This window comes from Vidua chalybeata, chromosome 27, assembly GCF_026979565.1.
Source record: "Vidua chalybeata isolate OUT-0048 chromosome 27, bVidCha1 merged haplotype, whole genome shotgun sequence".
Lineage (NCBI taxonomy): Eukaryota > Metazoa > Chordata > Aves > Passeriformes > Viduidae > Vidua > Vidua chalybeata.
In genome coordinates, this window is record NC_071556.1 from 709,091 (window position 1) to 727,426 (window position 18,336).

Consider the following 18,336-nt stretch of genomic DNA (forward strand, 5'->3'; position numbering starts at 1 on the left):
GACCATGAGGAAAGGGAAGTTATTGTGGGTGCAAGTGGTGACTGCTGTCCTGTGAAAGCCCCAGTTCTGGGGAGTGAGCATAAACCACTCCATATTATCTCTGAGAAAAACTTTATTTGAACACCAAATATTGATGGCAGCACTTTTCCCAGAGGCACACTCTCACACCAGGGATGGGGGAATGTGATTTAGCATTAACTCATTCAGCACTTCCCTTTGGATTTGCCAGGGATTGTGCCCTGAATGGGCTTCTCAGATGCTGGAGCCAGTGGTCTGGGCTCTCCTGGAGAGCCATTCCCCAGGCACGTCCATAGGTTTGTCCTGAAGGGGCTCCCACAGGAGCACCAGGGAAGGCAAGGCAAGGCAAGGCAAGGCAAGGCAAGGCAAGGCAAGGGAATGGCCCAGTTCTGGGATGTGGGATGAAGGAAGGTTGGTACTAGAGGGTTGGAAGGGGGAGGTGGACAATGACCCCCACTCTGGGGGTGCAGAACAAAATCCTGCTTTGCCTTTTCTTTCCTTATTCCAGCTTTAACTCAATGAAAAATTCCCAGGGCACAAAGAAGTTCTGTCTGGATTTGACGTTCCCAGTTTGGTTACAGAGCTGGGGGAGGACAGGGGAGGGGTTCTGGGTGGGCACATCAACAGCCACATCCCTGCTGCTGTGTCACCACCACACCAGGACATGCCACCGTGGCACGTCCTGATGGCTCAGGCAGGGGCTCGGAAACTGGAGAGAAGGGACAAGGGTTCTCCAGCTGCAACGACATCTCCTTGGAAGGGCAGAAGCACAGACTATCCTACATGACTCAGCCTGAGCTGATGTTCTGTGCAGAAAGAAACTACATTGTTTCTGTACTAAATCTCCTGGCTTTTCTCCCCTCACCAAGTAAATTAGGCTTAAAAATCTGCATTGCATAAACTAGAGGAGGGGGAGAAGAATGGTTGAGCTGATGGCCAAGTGTGTTTGGGCTCTGTCTAGGACCCAGTCCTGCCCTGCCCCATCCCTTGGGTATACATCCTTCGGGGTTTGTTTGGCTCCTGGCTTTGAACAGGTTTTGAGAGTTTCTTTCCCCCTCCCAACTACTTCAGCAGCTGCTGGAGGAGACTTCTTTGTTCCAGGATAGAGCTGTGTCCAGGGGAAGGAAAAGTGATTTCTGAAATCAAGTATCTCTGGGATGCCTTAGGAGTGGGACACAAAATGACAACGGATTTCTGGACGTCAGTGATTCTGGGTGAGATTTTAACATCCTCCTCCAGCCCTGTCCCCCTCCCTCCCCGCCCCGTTCCTCTGATGATTCCAAAGTTTTACTACGACACCAAAAGTATCAGCCCGACTTCATGCAGGAAGCTGCAGAAGGAAAGTGCAGAGACCTGCCCTAGGGCAGAGGCGAGGCTGGCGGCGAGTCCACATTTGCCAGCCCTGGGCTATTACTGTGACTGAGATTCTCCCTCCCCACTCCATGAATTCCCCTCCCCGGGGCAACAGAATCGTCCAGCACCTTCCACTAACACGTCTGGGAAGTAAATGCTGATTCTCTCAGCTCTGGAAGAAAGTGCTTCACGCTGCCTAATTGCCTTTTGCACTTGCAGCTGGACAACCAGCTGCTGCTGCAGCTGTGCGGCCCTCCTGGCGCTGCCCCAGGAGGGGACCCGGCCTCAGGCAGAGCCCTCGGGGCTCCGCCGCCCACTCCCGGACCCTCCAGCTTACGGAATAGTGGAATGAATTCCCCGGTTCCTGCGCTGCTCTCTGGGCTCGCTTCAGCACTCCCGTGGGCTCTGTCCCTCTCTAGTGGCGGTGCCGCAGCCCTGCCACAGCAGCTGCCGGGAGGTTTGTGCGGATTGGCTTTTAGAAATGCCAAAAAAAAAAAAATAAAAAATAAAAAAAATCAGCGAATTCCAGGACAATGGAATTTGTCAAACAGTTGTGGTAAATAATTTCAACACCACTTTCAATTTTGATAAAATCAGTTCATCTCCACTGATCGGTCTTGGGTTATTTTATGAGTGAACTCACAAGACAGCTCACCAGTTCACAATGAATGAGTTCAGCTTTGTCCCACTGGGAGGTTTTGACTCATCTGGAATTATTTAGTTTGGAGTTTCCATTTCCAAGTGATTTTTGAACCAGCAGTGTAGTTCACTGGTACTAAAAGGTCATTTTAGACTCTCAGTAAGAAAATTGAATTTTTCAGTGCTCTGTTTCCAGCAGAGCTTTTATCATCAGGTTGGTTTCCTTGCTTTGATTGGGAGGGTTGGAGCAGAGACCACCGAGGTCCCTCCCAGCCTGGTCACTCTGATTCCATGCTCTCTGGCTAGAGGACATTTCCCTGTACGTGAGGTGGCTGTATCCCCATCCTCACCATCCTCATGGCAGAGAATTATCACTGTGCTTGCAGACCTGTGTGGTAAAGGCCCAGCAACAGGAAACTCAACCGCAAAACACAATCTCAATGCTCCCAAAGGCAGAGGCTCTGCTCAGCAGACTGGATGCCATTGAGCTTGGACATTGGTGCTGGTCACACAAGAGGGCTTGTTCCCATATTCCCAGAAGGAGGGAGGGCGCGAGGGAGGAAGAGGAGGTCTTCCTGCACTTTAGTTTGGCTCAGAGCATGATTGTGACCTCCCACGGAGAGTCTGGAAAGGTTTTCAGGGCCGGGAGCCAAAGCCATTCCTCAGGGCAGGTGCTGCAGTGGCAGCCCTCTACCACGTCCACCTCCCTCAAGCCTCCGAGGAGCAGGAGCCGCTCCAGGTGCAGCTCCAGGTGCAGCAGGGCCGGCTCACAGCAGGACCCCTCGGGCTCTCACCTGCAGTGGCACAGGACAGGGCCAGGGGACACGCCCTCGTAAAAACACTGCTTGCATACCTTTTATGACAATGTGACCCACCTGGTTGACCCCAGAAAGCCAGATGATGTAATCTTTTTGAATTTCAGTACAGGTTTTGATACTGTCTCTTCCAGGATCCTTCTGGACAAACTGTCCATCCCAGAGCTGGATAAACACATCATGGGATGGGTGAGCAACTGGCTCATGGGTCAGGCACGAAGGGTGACAGTGGCTGGGGTGACATCAGGCTGGCACTAGTCACCAGTGCGGTTCCCTGTGCTCTTCAACAGCTTCATAAATGTCTTGGACACAGGACTGGAACAGACACTGAACACGTTCACAGACAATACAAAACTGGAAAGAGCTGCTGACTCCCTCAAAGGCAGGGAGACACTGCAGAGAGACCTCAGGAAATCAGAGGGCTCGATCATCACCAACCACATGAAGTTCAACAAGGGAAAATGCTGGACCCTGCACCTGGGACGGAGCAGCCCTGGATGCAGGGACAGGCTGGGAATGAGAGGCTGGAGAGCAGCACCGTGGGAAGGGACCTGGGGGTCCTGGTCAGTGGCAAGTTGGATCTGAGTCACTGCTGTGTCCTGGCAGCCCAAAGGGCCACCCTGTCCTGGGGGCACCAGGCCCAGGGAGGGATTGTCCCACTCTGCTCTGCACTGGGGCAGCCTCACCTCCAGAGCTGGGGGCACTTTGGGCACCACAAGGTCAGAAGGACCCAAAGCTGTTGGAGAGTGTCCCAAGGAGAGCAATGAAGATGGTGAAGGGCTTGAGGGGAAGCCATTTGAGAAGCAGCTGAGGGTACTTGGTCTGTTCAGCCTGCAGGAGACTGAAGAGCGACCTCATTGCAGTAACACCTTCCTTGTGAGGGGAAGAGGAGGGGCAGACACTGATCTCTTCTCTGTGGTGACAGTGACAGGCCCGAGGGAATGGGCTGAAGTCATGCTGGGGAGGTTGAGGCTGGGTATTAGAAAAAGGTTCTTCCCCCAGATAGTGGTCAGGCACTGCAACAGGGAATGGTCACAGCACCAAACCTGACAGAGCTCCAGGAGCATTTGGACAATGCTCTGGGGCACATGATGTGACTCTTGGGGATGGCTCTATGCAGGGCAGGAAGTTGGACTTGATGATCTTTGCAGGTCCCTTCCAACTCAGCATATTCTGTGATTCTGTGATTATATTTTCATCATTATTTATTCTTCTAAAGTTGGTGTCTCTGACAAGTGTCTCTGGTGGAGCTGACAAGCTTCTAACAGCTCTTAATTTGCATATGATAATTTTATCATTCCTACTGTACACAAGAAGCTGGTATTTGGCAAACACTAAAGGTTAAATTTGTACAAGTGCTGCTCTTGTACACTGAAAAACCCTAAGAAACTTCAGAGAGTGAAAATGTTGTGTCCTTATAGCCACTGCAAAGGGGAACTGGGCCCACAGACTGCTCCTGAAGGCCACAGACTTTTTTCTGAGGAATAAATGGAGCTACTTTCTACTTCATCTGCTTTCTCTACGTTTACAGGGCAGCTTGTTGTCCTACTGATAGCACTTACAACATCAATCCTGGGAAGTAAAAGTCTGCAACTGCCCTGAACTTAGGCAGCAGTAAACAGGGAATTCAGACACAGGATCAACTGTGGTGCAACTCAGGTCCACGGAACTGAGCTCCTTTGTGCCAAGGAACAGATCCAGGGGTCAGGCTATTCACCAATTCCTGTGCTAAAAAAGAAGTTTAAGTGTTGGATTATCTGGGCAACAGGTCCCCAGCACATTTCTGTCCTTAATCCCCCAAGGGTAAAGTCACTTGGAAAACTTCAATATAAAAAATATAGCCAAGGGATGGGCAGGATGTGAGTGTGGAAGCATCAAGAATCTTGGTTTCTGGAGGGTGAAGGGGAACTCAGAGCAGCTGTGGCTGTCCCATCCCTGTCACTGTTCAAGGCCAGGTTGGACAGGGCTTAGAGCAACCTGGGATAGTGGAAGGTGTCCCTGCCTGTGACAGGGGTGGAACAAGATGAGCTTTAAGGTCCCTTCCAATCCAAACAACTCCCTGATTCTGTGAACCCCCTGTGCTTAAGACGGAGGAAATGGCTCTGCCTACCTGCAGCAGCCCCTCTCTGCAAACCGATTTCCATGCTCCTCCACTCTGCTGACAGCTCCTGCACCTGCAGTCACAAACCACCAAGCCCAGCATTACCCCAGTTACAATTCCCCACCTTTTCTGCCTCAGCTGGGATGAGGCACTGAGTGCCCAGCACAGCTCCAGCTGCTCCTTATCCTGAACTAAATGGCTCCAGCACAAAGAAGTGATTTTGTTACAGATGGACATGACACATCTGACCCTGGCTGAGCACCCTGTTTAGTTACTCCAGGAAAACACTCTGGCACTGTTTCTCTCAGTGTTTATCTGCTCTCTTCTACCTTACTGCAGACCTAGGTGAAAGGAGTCCTCTCCCACAGCACAAAGGAGCTCAAGGGCACTAAACTTCCCCAGATTCCTGCACAGCAGCTTCTCCTGACACGAACCCCACACTGCTTGCCAAGTGCAAGTTCACCCCTCTGTGCTGTTCACTGTGGAAAGCACACACCAATCACAGCAGCATCATATGTGAGCAGAGCCCACCACAGCCCCACACCACACACCCCTACGCCAGAGGCCAAAGCAGTGCCAAGGACAAGAAGGGAAAAGGAACTTACTGCAAGAGCCCTATGAGGAAGACCACAGCTCCTGCATGGGTCCTGCATGCTGCACCCTGGGAAGCACAGGAAAGTCTCCAATACCTCTGACACTTATACCTGCCCTTCCTGTCAGGTGAGAAGGTGAACAGCTCCAAGCCAAATGGGCTCACATATCCTGGCAAATGTCCCCTGACTGTGATCTGAACAAACACCTCGGCAGCCTGGAAAATGAGCATCTCTCCCACATGATCAGGATTGTGCTCCCAGCATGATGAGACTTGTATCAGGCTCTTAGCAAACTTCTAAGTTCTTGAGAGCCACTGGATTTGCTGACAGCCTGGGGAAGCTCCCTTGGGGGTCTTTCTTCTTACCACCACTTCCAAACTAATTTAAGCTTGTGGTGACTGGGAGCCACTCTCAAATACCCTCATTTTAAAGAACATGCATCCTTCATCCTCCTTCATCCCATTCAGTGGTTTTATCTGGGGACAACCCTGTTCTGTCCCTTCCCACACTGAATGGAGTCAGAGCTGGCATCTGGACAATGTTGGCAACACAGGAGGACATGTCACAACAGTGATGGCAGCACGTCCCCCACAGCCACACAGTTCTGCTGTTAACTCCAGGTAGGAAAGCACTAGTTAAAGTGGAAAAGCTCCAGTCACCAGAGTCCTGGCAGCAGCAGAGGCAGCGCTGGTGCCCGTGTGCTGCCAGGGGCTCTCAGACACGGCTGGCGGCAGCAGCATTCTGAACACAGGATGGACTCAGCTCCTCACCAGGAACTCAGGGTCTCTGCACCAACTCCTCTGGGGCACAGGGCAGGGAACAGATCCAGGTCCCAAGGAAAATGTTTTGCCAGATTCAGGAGTGAGAGCACACAAGAGAACATGGACACTCCTCTGGCATTCAAAATGAGCTTCGGGGGTTGGGTTGGGTTTTTTTCCCTACAATTACTTACAAGTGCAACAGTCACAGACAGAAAAGCTGCACAGCCCTCCTAACAAGCAGAGCTCCCCTGCAGCTCATCCCCAGTTCCTGGAGGACAGCTGGGTTTCTCTGGAATGGATGCCTTGAGAAAACAATTAGCAAATCTACAATGCTAGAGAAGGCATCCTATCAAGGCCACACCATTTCCCACCAGGTTACAGGAACCCCAGCCCAGAGCAGGAATCAGCACAGCTGCTCAACAACAACAACAACAATTTAATTGTGTTAAGAGACAAACATATTAACAAAATCCACATTTCCATAAAAAAAATTCCTTGTGCCTGGGCACCTGAGCCAAGTCATTCTCTGTTCACAGCTCCGTGGTGCTGCAGAGTATCCAGAGAGGCTGGGACTGCTAGGGGGAGTAACTGCTGTGTAACCTGGCCAGAGCAGAGAGCTGCACTGCAGCCACATGGCAAGGGACATACAAAATAGTTATGAAAAAATATGCATTTTAAATAAAGAACTTACAACAACTTCAACTTTATACAAAATACCATGGTTGCCATGTCTCAATTTGACTGTCTCAATTCTAGGAATTATTTTTCAACTCTCAGCATCCTGTTTTCCATCTCACACCACCTCTGCAGTCTCTTTCTTCAGAGAGCTCTGTCTCTGTTCAGCTCAGTCCAAAGTACCTGAAAATGAAAAAACACATTATAGTCTCAAGAATCAGAAGTGCAGTTCTGTGAAAAAATAAATCTTGTTTACAAGCTGGCAAAAGAAAGTGCAGTAACTTTAAAGTTTAAGCAAATCATACACAAGTAAAACCAAATCTAACAAAAAAATCCAAAACTACTGCATGTGCCTCAGGGTCCAGCTGAGCCATTCCAGTGCTCAGAGGGGCATTGCAAGCCACAACAGAAATTACTGAGGATGTGGAAGCAGAGAGCTTTGCAAATGACTCAGTCCTTTCTCTCCTACATAGGTTATTACACAAAATACTGAAATGAAGTTGAAACTCACCTTCCAAAAAAGCAAATTCGTCAATAGCTTCAATGGCATTATCTGAAAAGCAGATTGAGAACAATTAAAATAGATAAACCAACTCCATATTTGTATCTGTTTCAAACTGCAGCATTTGAAATTACATCACAGCACAGTGACCAATTTCAAAGAGATTTATTTGTTTTGGAGATAAGTGTGTGAAATTATTAGTGTAGTCTTTGGTAGAAGTTTTTCTCTCCTATCTTCAGAGAAAGAAAGAATAAATCCCTAATTACGTCAGCACCTCCAGACAGGTGGAAAAATCCCCCCCTGGAGCAACCCTTTGCTAAGGCCAGCACAGAACATGCTCCCATACCCAGGTCTCTTCTTTGCAGTGTTTTCCTTTTTCCTTGCTGGGCATACACGTAAGCATCTTTGGCTATGGTTTCAACAAACAGCTCCTGCAAGGCAAAACAGGACAGGTTCACAGAGGAGATAAGAGACAGAATATTCCTGAGGAAAAAGAAAGGTCCTACAAGGCTTCAGGATTAGATCAGAACCTTCATCCCAATATTACCCCTTCCCAGTAAACAGGTCTGAAAATAGCAAAGGACATGGCTGGACAGTGATGCACAGGACAAGCAGTGAGGGAGAAAACTGGATCTCCAGACCCTGCCCCGGCTCGGGCCAGCCGCAACTGCCCCGCGGGTCCGTAGCTGCCGCCGTCCGGGAGAGAAGGAAAAACCTCGTGGGCAAGACCGAGCAGCATCCCCGCAGCGCTCCGGGCCCAGCACCCCCGGGGGCCGCCCCTCACCGTGGCCCGCGCCAGCACGAACACGGCCTCCTGGCTGGCCAGGGTGACGTCCGGGTCCGCCTTCACCAGCGCCTTCACCCGCGCCAGCGGCAGCCGGGCCAGGCGGGCCGGACCCGAGCCCTGCGGCCCCGCGCCCGCCGCCTCCTCCCCGGGCGCCGCCGCCTCCGCGGGCCCCGGCCCCGGGCCCGGGCCCGGCACGGCCGCCGCCGCTGCCATCCCGCCCGAGCGCTGCGCCTGCGCGGGGCCGGCGCTCCGTGGGCCCTTGCTGCAGCTTCGGCCGGGCCCCGCCGCGCGGACGGCCCCGAGCACGGCCCCTACTCCTCCCCTTCAGGCCACACAGCGACTCCATCCCGTCCCCAAACACGGCCCCTCATCCTCCCCTTCACCACGTCCCCGAACACAGCCCCCGCGGCCCCATCGCTGTCCTCCCCACAGATGGCCCTCAGTGCCTCCCTGCCACCCCCGTGCCCCACCTCGGCTCTCGGGCCTCCCTCTCCCCACGGACAGGGACGTGCCCTCCCCTTTGCGGCGGCAGCAGCAGCGGGGCAGGTGGGAGGTGGCCGTCACTGCCGTCTGCCCGTCCTGTGCCCCAGAGTCAGCTCTCCGTGGGTCCAGTGTGGACCTCCCAGCATCGCCTCTCCATCCCATCTCCAGCTGGTGGGATCAAGCCCTCCAGTGTTCCCCAGGGCACCCACCGCCCTCCACAGGACCCCCAGGAGCACCTCCCTTGGCGAACAGGTGCCTACCTGCCTGCCCCAGCCTTCCCCATGTCCTCAAATTCTGTCTTACCCTTAAACCGTCTGCAGGCAGGAGCCACCGCGGGCACTGCTGGTGGGACACCGTCCCAAAGGGCTGCAGGGACACGCCAGTCCTGGAGCAGGGACACCAGCACCAACCAGCAGGCCAGAGCACCCCTGCCAGGGTTTCAGACCATTCCTGCCTCAGAGGCAGTGAACAGTGGCACCAGGCCAGCTAGGCACTCTGATGGCTTGACGCAGCACCCTGCTGTGCAGAGCTTCCCCTTGCTTCCCAGAGGAATTAGGCTCTTCAGCAGAGCTCATGTCCCACATGAAGAGCCTAAATCCAGGAACCCATAAGCCCTCACCCAGCTTTTCCATGCTCCCGCAGAGCTCAGCTGTGCACCCTCTGCACCTCCCCACTCTGCAAGTCCTGTGCAGCTTTTAGACCTGACCTGCAGAGGAATCCTGGGCCACCATTGGACAAGGGCATTGCCCACCCTCCTGCTCCCATCCCCTTGCATCCCGCAGTCAGTTCCCAAATCTGGGGCTCTCCTTTATGGCCAGCAGGACTTGGTGGGCTGCAAGTGTCAAAGGGCAGCAGTGCCAAACTAACAGTGTACCAAGAGCTGCTCCTCCTCCTCTTTCTCCTCCTCCTTGTGCAGTCTCACCAGGTCTCATCAGGCAAAAGCAACTTCCTGGTGTTGCACACAGCTCCTCACCAGCTGTTAGGAAGGAGCTTCTGGTTTCAAGGGAGGGGGCCTCAGAGAGGCTTGTCCAGAATGCTTCAGGTGGTCTTCAGCAAGGAGGTGAGCACACAGGAAAGCATCCACTGATGGAAGATGGTGAGTAAGAAGCAGATCTGGGCTTTAGTGGACATGGGGATGGGACACTGGGAGCCATATGTCCTGGTTGGAAGGGTTTGAGGATGTCCTTGTGAGGGGCTGAATCTGGCCAACACCCTCACTCCTCCTGAAAGGCAAAGTCCTCCTGTACATCGGAGCAGGATGGAGCTTCAAAGGTCTCTGACCAGTTTCTGGGCTTGGAGGGAGATTTGCTGGGTGAATTTAGGCTGAATATAAACATATGTGAAAGGAGGAGGCCACACTCCCACCGAGTCCAGGAGAGCCCCCACCAACACAGAATGGATTGGAAAAGCTGGAACTCATCATAGTGATGGCAGTGCTGTACATCCAAGGGCTCTGAGCAAGTCCCAGCTCATGGAACAGGCCCAAAACTGATCATTACAAACCACCAAATCATTCAGGTGTCAAAAATCCCAACAGCATGTTTGGGAATTTGGAAAACATTGCTTTTTTCAATAAGTTGAGTGAAAGCCCCAGTGATGGTATACAGGAAATGGCACATTCATGCTGCTTCAGCACTGCTATACCAAGTGTGCGTTTGAGGGTTTACCAGGAAAACTGGGGTGTTTGCCTGGGGAACTTGCACTTTTGTAAGTCTGTATATATACATTTGATCAGTTATGTCTAAAAATATTGCATCAGCTTCTCTCCATAGCAGCCTTTCCTTTGTGAAAATAAAATTTATGCAATGGCAAACCCAAACTGAAATCCCAGAAGGATAAAAGCTCCAAAAACAAAGCGTACAGCTCCAGCGAAGCAACCGGCTACAGTGCAAAGGGACACTGTGGTCTGGGGACAGGGGCGTGGAAGAAAGCTGGGGAGGGTAAGGTGTTCCCTCCCCTTTCACAAGGTCCACCTGAGAAGATTAGGAAAAAATGTAGCCCCGTCTCATAGCTTTGTGCCATACCTCCAACCTGGCAGTCTTCTTCCAAGAGCTGTTCACAGCCCCCTCCTGGCAGTGTTTCTCTGGAGGCTCTAGAGAAAGGTGAGTTTCAGTCACTGAGGAAGCTAAGGGCAGCTCTCTGCTGGAGCATATGTGTCCTGGTTCGTGTGTGCACAGTGTGAACCACACAGGAAAGACACATGTCAGACAAGTAGGGCAGTCTGCTGCCTCTTGGCCTTGTTTTTTCTGCATGCAGGCTTTCGTGGGATGAGTCTCAGCAGTGCCATCCCAGCTTTTCCTCCAGGGAGGGATCCAATGTCCCTGTGTGGTCTCCCCCACCAACTCATCATGGAAAACAGGACCAGGGCAAGGCAGGTTGCTCCCATCTGAGCTCTGGGGAATCTCTGGATCTCAGATTCTGCCCTCAGGAGCTTTGCTACTACCACCCAGTTCCCCTGCTTTGATGGTCCTTGGTAGTGGACAGAGGGTGGATCAGACCAAAAGACTCCATGAAAGGTTTCCTGGATGCCCTCATGGTGAGGTAACCTGATCCCAGTTTGGTGCAGCCCCGTGTTGTTTTCTCAGATATATTCAGGACCTTTTTGAGCAAAGACCTCGTTTTGTGGAGAAGACTTAGTGTGAGACCATGTTGAAGGAATACCACATTCCCCAGGGGGAATTTTGACTCATTTTCCTCCGTGGTGTTTTAACTGGAACTGTTTTTCTTAATGGTTGCAGATGCATCTGGAGGGGAGAGACGCCATGGTGAGGCACCTTCGGGCAAAGTTCCAACAGAACAGGAAAGAACCTCCCACCGTGGGTGGCTGGCCACAGAGTCACCCTGCAGCCTCTCATGGACCAGAGCCAGGACAGACCTCTGTCATGGCCTCCAAGGGTGATCCTCTTCAGGAGGCTCCCTGGAGCAGGAGGGACTGCAACAGGCCCTCTCCACCTCACAGTACAGGTCAGAGTATGGGACAGCATTCACCTCATTCTGCCTGCGAGACCCCGGCATGAATGGTGTGTCAGAAGAAGGGGACAGCTCCAGGTGCCAACTTCCACCCAGTGCCTGCAAAGCTGGGAGGAGATGTGTTGAACAAGAAGGTGGAAGCTAGCTCTGATCCTCCCCACAGGAAGCCAGCCCAACAGACATGGCCACCTGCCAAAGAGCAGGTGAGCTCCAGTGATTCTTGCCAAAGGAGCAGCTGCTGCAGCCCCCCTGCTTGCTGTGGGAAGCCCCCAAAGGACACAGCACCCAGCTCTGCCCCGGAGGAAGCCTTTGCCACATGTCAGGGCACTGGGAGTGAAGCCAGGCAAGCCCCGGCGCCCTCCTGATGTGGATTTGGCAAAGTTCAGAGCAGCTGCACATCCTGGGAAATCCATCTGTCCTGCCACAGAACCACCAAGGAGTGCTCAGCTGGGTATGGCCAGGCATAGGAAGGTCCCTCAGGGAAGGGAGTTGCTCATTCAGGAAGGAAGAACTCCCCAGTTAGAGGCTGCAGCTCCTGGGAGATGGAAATACTGGGAGGGCTTATGGAGAGGTGGGGGCTTGAATTACTAAAGGGGCTTTTATAGGCAACAGCATGAGGATGAGAATGAGAGAGAAGGAGGGCAGGTGAAGAAATAAAGTGCCCTGTCCCTGGCTGGGCACAAGTTTCCATCTCTGGAGTGTTCATAGGAAGTAAGGTTGCAGTAAGTAACATGAGAGATATTGCCAAACTGGAGTGAGCCCAAGGTGGCTGAGGACTGGAGCACATGGAGAAGGAAAGGCTGAGACCCTGGCTTGTTCAGCTGGGAGGAGAGGGAAGAAGGGGAGATCTCACTGCCCACAGCTACCTAACGGGGAGAAGATGGGGCCAATCTCTTCCCAGAGGTGCCCAGGGGCAGGCCTGGGGGTGATGGGCATGACCAGTAGGGGAGGTGTCAGTCACACACTGCCCCACCACGCTCCGCAGTGGCCTTCCAGAGCTAGGCCACTGTGGTGGTTTCTCACAGTTGCTGTTCCGCTAATCCACACTACAGGTGATGAAAGCTGTTCCAAATACCATTTCTTGCTCAGTTTCTCTAACCATGAGAGTAGACTTCCCTTCCTTTCCTTAAGAGAACTGAAAAATTGAGCTGACCTATGTTATAATTAAAAGGTTATCAGGACTGGCCACGCTGTTGTGCTGGGAGATTCTCACATGACTAGCTACAAGTATTTATTTGTCTCATGGGTCCTGAGGCAAGCTGCAACATCTAGAGTCACACCTTGCCTTGATTTGATAACTTTTGTTAATTTTTAGGGCAATCTTATGATTTTTAGGACCAAGCATCTGATTGTGTATTACTTGATACCGTAAACCAGTAGAGATTTGATGTTGTACTCAGATCTTTGTGCCCATTCTTAGTTGGTCTGGTTGACCAGTCTGGAGACAAGGCTTGTGATACAAATAAGGGCATGTTAACAGAGGTGTGGTCATGCTGGCAATCCTAAAAGGGGCAGCAGTATGTTCTGGTTGATGATGCTCCTGAGCACGTGGACATATCCAGGACTTGCCCTGACTCTGGTACATATCTGAAATTTAAGGGTTTTCCAGATTCATGATACCTGTTTTGGCCTCTTCCCCTCTCCTTCCGTCATTTGTCCAGAAAGAAAGTAACATTAGAAATATACAAATGGAAAAATACGTATTCAAGGTCCTCAGTGATGAACCTGATGAGCTGTGCACCGGTGTACTGGAAAAAAATCCCTAGATGGGCTATGGAGTAAAAAACTCCTTGCTCTATCAAGATGTGTAGTCAGTTTTATCTCCCCACCTCCCCCTGCACTAAATCCAGCCCGGAATGGCTCTGCCCTCAGGGTGGCTGATAGACCTGAGGAGAAAATATGAAATAATCCCTCCCTGCTCCCTCCTGTTCTGTTGTTTGTCACAGGTCACCTGCAACCAGGCTGTGCTGCTTCAGTGCCTGCACGGTTTCCACTGCAGGATGCTCCGAGTGGCATGGGGTAAGGACTGAGGCAGCACTGCTATTCCTCCAGGCTGTGCCAAGCCACTGGGAAGGGCACGAGATGTGACAGCAAGAGGATGTTTGGGTTTTCCCAGCCTGCTGCTGGAGCCTAGGGTGTGGAAGCAGGTCCCACAGTGTGAAGTGTGACAAGCTGCCTTGGGGCTACGTTACCTCACTGTGGCCATTGCACCCTGCTGTCCGTCCACATCCAGCTGTGTGAGGAGCTGCTGGCACAGGGCACGGAGCTGCTGTCCAGCTCTGGCCCAGAGCCAGGGCCAGTCCATGGCCAGCTCACCCTCGTCCTGGCAGCCCCGATTCTGCCTTCAGCCCCCAGTGCCATCAGCAGCACTTGCTAACTGTGCTCTGCCTCGCCGCAGGGATGAAGATGAGATATACGATGATGTTGAGCCTGTTGAGCTGGCCAGGAGAAGCCCAGGCCTTCTGCTGCCTTCTGTGTCCCAGCTGCCAGTGTATCCCTGCCCCAGAGGAAGTGAGTACAGGAGGAGCTTGGATGCTGTTTGGGGTGAGACCTGCAGCTCCGAGAGCTGCGAGGCCCCAGTGAGCCATGGGCAGCGGCAGGGCCTGTGCTAAGCCTGCTGCTCCCCCACACAGGAGGGCAGCGGGTTCCTCTTGTAAATGGGCACAGGAAACCCTGATCCCCCCACACTTGGGGGCAAACTCAGGATTTGGTCCCAGGAGAAGAGAGCTCTTGCTGCTCTTTGTATCCTGTTTTAGCAAGTGTTTACACCTCACAGCAGCCTCATGGCAGCACCTCTCCCGGGGTTTGGTTTTACAGGTGGAAATGCTGGCCGAGCCTCTAACAGGGTTACCCTGCTGGCAGCTACACAGAGGTAACGGGGTTTTTTTACTCTTTCTAAGGGTCCCAAAATGGCCAGGGCTCCTTGCTGTTCTGACAAAGTTGCTGCTTTAATGGTCTCTGCTGGACTTGCATTAGGAAGGTCTGTAGTGAAGAGCACAAGCTGCAGGCTGTACACCTTGCCCTGAGAGCCTCCACAGCCCCAGGGCTGGCACAGGGAAATGCAATGGGGAGCAGCTGGCAGGGAGAAGGGGATGGGAGGGAGAAGAGCATGGGATCATCTGAACCTTCCCATGGCTTTCAATGGCTGCAGAGAATCCCAGGTCTCCCAGAAGATGAAGACCATGACACTCAAGGCATGCAAGAAGGAAGAGAAGATGGACAGGGAGTTTCAGAAGAAATTCAAGGGGAGTGAGCAGCAGCGAGTGATTACTTTTCCCTTTGAGCTTCTTCTCCCCTTCTGGGAAGGGTGCAGTGCAATGGCAGAAAGGAGCTGTGCAGCACAGGCACCAGTGATACGCAGATTACACCCTGCCTTGTTCCCCCAGGTCACACCTGCCCCATTCCCCCAGGTCAGACCAGTCCCACAGACCCTTTGGCCAGAGAGGAATCTGGTTTTTTTCAAGGAGGGAGAGTGGTCAGACCTGCCTGACTCAACTCCCCATGGGCACTGCTGTTTGTGTTTCAGTTCAAAGGCAGCATCAATGTCCTGACTCAGATGATGGTCGACCCTGCAGTGACAGAGAAGAGGGGCGGAGCGAAGAACCTGCCACTGAGACGGGGAGAAATCCTTGATGTCATTCAGTTTACAAATCAGGAGAAAATCCTCTGCTGGAACATCCAGAGGAGGTGTAAGTCTGGAGGGTGATGGGCCTTGCCCACAGCAAGGAGCACAGCACAGTTTTGGGAAGAAGCTTCTTCATGCAAACACCCCCTGACAGACCTCTTGACAGATCTCTACCTGATAGACAGATCTGACAGGTACCCTGCTACCTTGAGAAGGTTCCCACTTTTCTCTGCACAAATGTCCTGCTCTTCCTTCCACTCAACAGCAGCATTTCTGCTGTGAGCTGGGCTTATCCTTTCCCTCTGCTAAAAGCTTTTGCAGTCCTTGAAGCCTCCAGATGGAATGGGCTGCAGATCCCTCAGGCAGAGGGGAAGGGATCAGGCTCTTCCCTGCCAGCTGCCATTCAGCCTGGCAGGCTCCTTCCTGACACTGCCCAGAGCAGGTTCCTCCTGAGGGTCCAGCTCATCTGCCCAGAGCTGGATTCCTCCTTGTCCCAGCTCTTTCTGGGAACATGAGGTGTTGCTAAACCCTGGGCAGGGGCAGGTGCAGGTGCTGGGGTGATTCCTGCTCATGCCCTGGTTCCCAGCACAACCTGACATGTTTTTCTTCACTGTTGCAGATGACTACGTGCCCCGGGCCACAATGCTGCGTCTGTGAGTACCTTTCCCAGCCCCTTATCTCTACTCCATGAGCTGCAACAACTGTTCCATGAGTGACCAGTACCAAACTAGTCCTGGCTGACAACTCAAAACTACCCAGCTCAGGCTGTGACCATAAGCCTAACACCAGCAGGTCCCCCTGGGTTGGAATCTGCCATTTCTGGTGTCAGGAGAGATTCTGTCGCTGGGGCACTGGAAGCACTCTCCAGGCTGTGGTTCCTCATGTGGGACCTGCCCAGACATTGCTCAGAGGCTGCTGCTGGGACAGGATGAGGGTGCAGCCCCTCTGCAGGGCCAGATCTGCAGCTCCTGGCAGCCTGGGATGAGGCCACCGTCCTGAGAGGGGCCAAAGTCATCCTAACCCCACTCCAGATGGTCCCAGCCATGCAGGGAGAGCACAGCACTGAGAGGGTGGAACACCAGAGACCACAGACAGGTCAGGAGGAGCTGAGACAGACACAGCAGCAGGAGCTGGCCCTTCAGGGTTGGGAGGTGGTGGAACATGGGACACCACACTACCCACAGCACCCCATCTTTGTCCTTGCAGGGACACTGACATCTATGATGACGTTGAAATTTATGGTAGGTGCACAGAACTGCTGCCATACCGCTTCAGTGGCCACAGTGACCACCACACCAAGCACCAGGATTCCCCTCCTCTTGACCCTTTGCTGTTTTGCTGCCTTCCCTCTCTCTCTTCCCTCTGTGTAATTCCTCTTCCTCTCCCTGAGGTTTCCTTTACTTACTCACAGTTCCCTAAAAGTCTTCATGTTTCTCTGTTCCCAGTTATTTGGGCTTTTCTGCACCCTGTTCTCAGCTTGCTCCCTCCACTCGCTGCCAGCCCCAGGGCCCCTTCAATGTCCTTTGAGGTGTCCCTGATCCCCCAGACAACTCAGATTTCCCTTTCCTAAGTAGTTGCTACCTCCTGACATGCAAACTCCATCCCTGGCTGGCAGTTGGCTCTGAAGATGGAGCTGAAGAGAGACAACTGTATTTCAGCTCTGCTCACAGGCACACACTTTATCTAATTCTGGCAGGCTGAGCTAACCACGCTGAGGCCAAAGGCACAAGACAGCACCACAGAGACCTCCCCAAGAGCTGAAACATGAACAGCACCAGACACCAGGCTCCTTTTGTGAAGGAGCTCTGCTTCCTCTGAGACAGACTGCAAAACCACCTTTTTCTGTCCCTGCCAGAGCAGAACAGTAGCATGGCTGCTCAGCATCTGGGGCTGCACAGATCCTGTCCCATGGGGCAGGGGGCCCCAGATCCTCGAGTCACACCATCACCATAGCTCTGTTTTGTCTGTGTAAAATATAGCAATGGTTCAAGAGGGTTTTATGGCCCTTTTTTTTTCTTTTGGGGGGTGGGGAGAGAGGGGTGAAATCGGGCCAATAAAGATTTTGATATTTTCCTATTCCCAGAGCATCTTTAGCCTGGGACCCTCCTGCCCTTTCTGCACCACACTCTGGCCTTAGTGGTACTCCTTGTGGATATTCTCAGCTCAGTCAGATAGAAAGAGAAAAGGGTTTTCTAACCAGGAAAGAAGCAGTTGGGAAAGAATGTAAATAATTCTCTAATCTATCTTGTTGTTCACATTGTTTATAGATATGTTCTGCCTCTGTGCATCATTCACTGCACACCAATGGTGTGGGATGTTTTTACTCTAAGACCAATGAAATTAGTCTTCTTGATGTTCTCTATATATAGAGCGGTGCATTTGAAATAAATCAGTTCATTTTCTTTGCCTTCTGATCTGGAGTTTTCTGATCCCGTCCTGCTCAACGGTGTCAACTCCTGGCCTGAACCACGAGCAAACTGGACAGAGAAATACTCTAAAATATCATGAATTATGGACCAGGTGCTCCAGCAGCATCTCATGGCCTTGGGGCAGCTTTCCTGGAGAGCTGGCAGGAGGTTGGATCCGTTGAGGCAGGTATTTGTGTGGGGACATTCAGCATCACGTGTTGGTGCCTTGGGCTGTGTCTGCAGATGCCATGGGAAGTTCTCTCATTCACTGAGAAAGTTTCCCTTTGCAGACCCTGCCCATGAAGGCCTCACAGATGGGGGCAGGATCGGGCTGCACTCACAGCCAGTGGGGAGCACAAATCTAGTGCAGGACCCAGATCTGGTGGCAAATTGGATCCAGAACAGTGAGAAGTTCTGGGGCTGAGTCCCTGCTCTCAGTCTGCACACTGGCCCCCATCCCAGGGGCTGGAGGGTTAAACTGGGAGGGTTCAGCACCTCACGGCGGGATGCCAAGCCCAGATTAACCAGTTGAAGACGTCACTTTCCATTATGGGAAAGGCTCCCAAATATCCCTGAAGCTTTTGGTTCTGGGGATTAACCACCAGC

The 18,336-nt window shown here is 52.5% G+C and overlaps 2 protein-coding genes and 1 long non-coding RNA gene across 3 annotated transcripts; 2 read left to right on the top strand and 1 right to left on the bottom strand.

Annotated features, from left to right (window-relative positions):
- Positions 1-6,696: 6,696 nt before the first annotated feature.
- Positions 6,697-8,457, bottom strand: POLE4 (DNA polymerase epsilon 4, accessory subunit). The gene is made up of 4 exons (XM_053966200.1): positions 8,242-8,457; positions 7,804-7,888; positions 7,467-7,508; positions 6,697-7,138 (listed from the first exon to the last, which is right to left on the bottom strand). Exons 1-4 carry the CDS (start codon positions 8,455-8,457, stop codon positions 7,125-7,127), a joined length of 357 nt encoding a protein of 118 aa, XP_053822175.1. The 3' UTR covers positions 6,697-7,124.
- Positions 8,458-9,036: 579 nt separating this feature from the next.
- On the top strand, positions 9,037-14,216 carry LOC128800768 (uncharacterized). The gene is made up of 4 exons (XR_008435045.1): positions 9,037-9,823; positions 11,466-12,148; positions 13,644-13,716; positions 14,096-14,216. It is a non-coding gene; the product is annotated as an uncharacterized LOC128800768 (long non-coding RNA).
- A 612-nt stretch (positions 14,217-14,828) lies between these two features.
- PRAM1 (PML-RARA regulated adaptor molecule 1) lies at positions 14,829-17,692 on the top strand. Its single transcript, XM_053966245.1, has 5 exons — positions 14,829-14,946; positions 15,204-15,386; positions 15,942-15,975; positions 16,529-16,563; positions 17,019-17,692. The coding sequence occupies exons 1-5, from the start codon at positions 14,829-14,831 to the stop codon at positions 17,021-17,023; spliced, it is 375 nt and encodes a 124-aa protein (XP_053822220.1). The 3' UTR covers positions 17,024-17,692.
- The last annotated feature ends 644 nt before the right edge of the window (positions 17,693-18,336 follow it).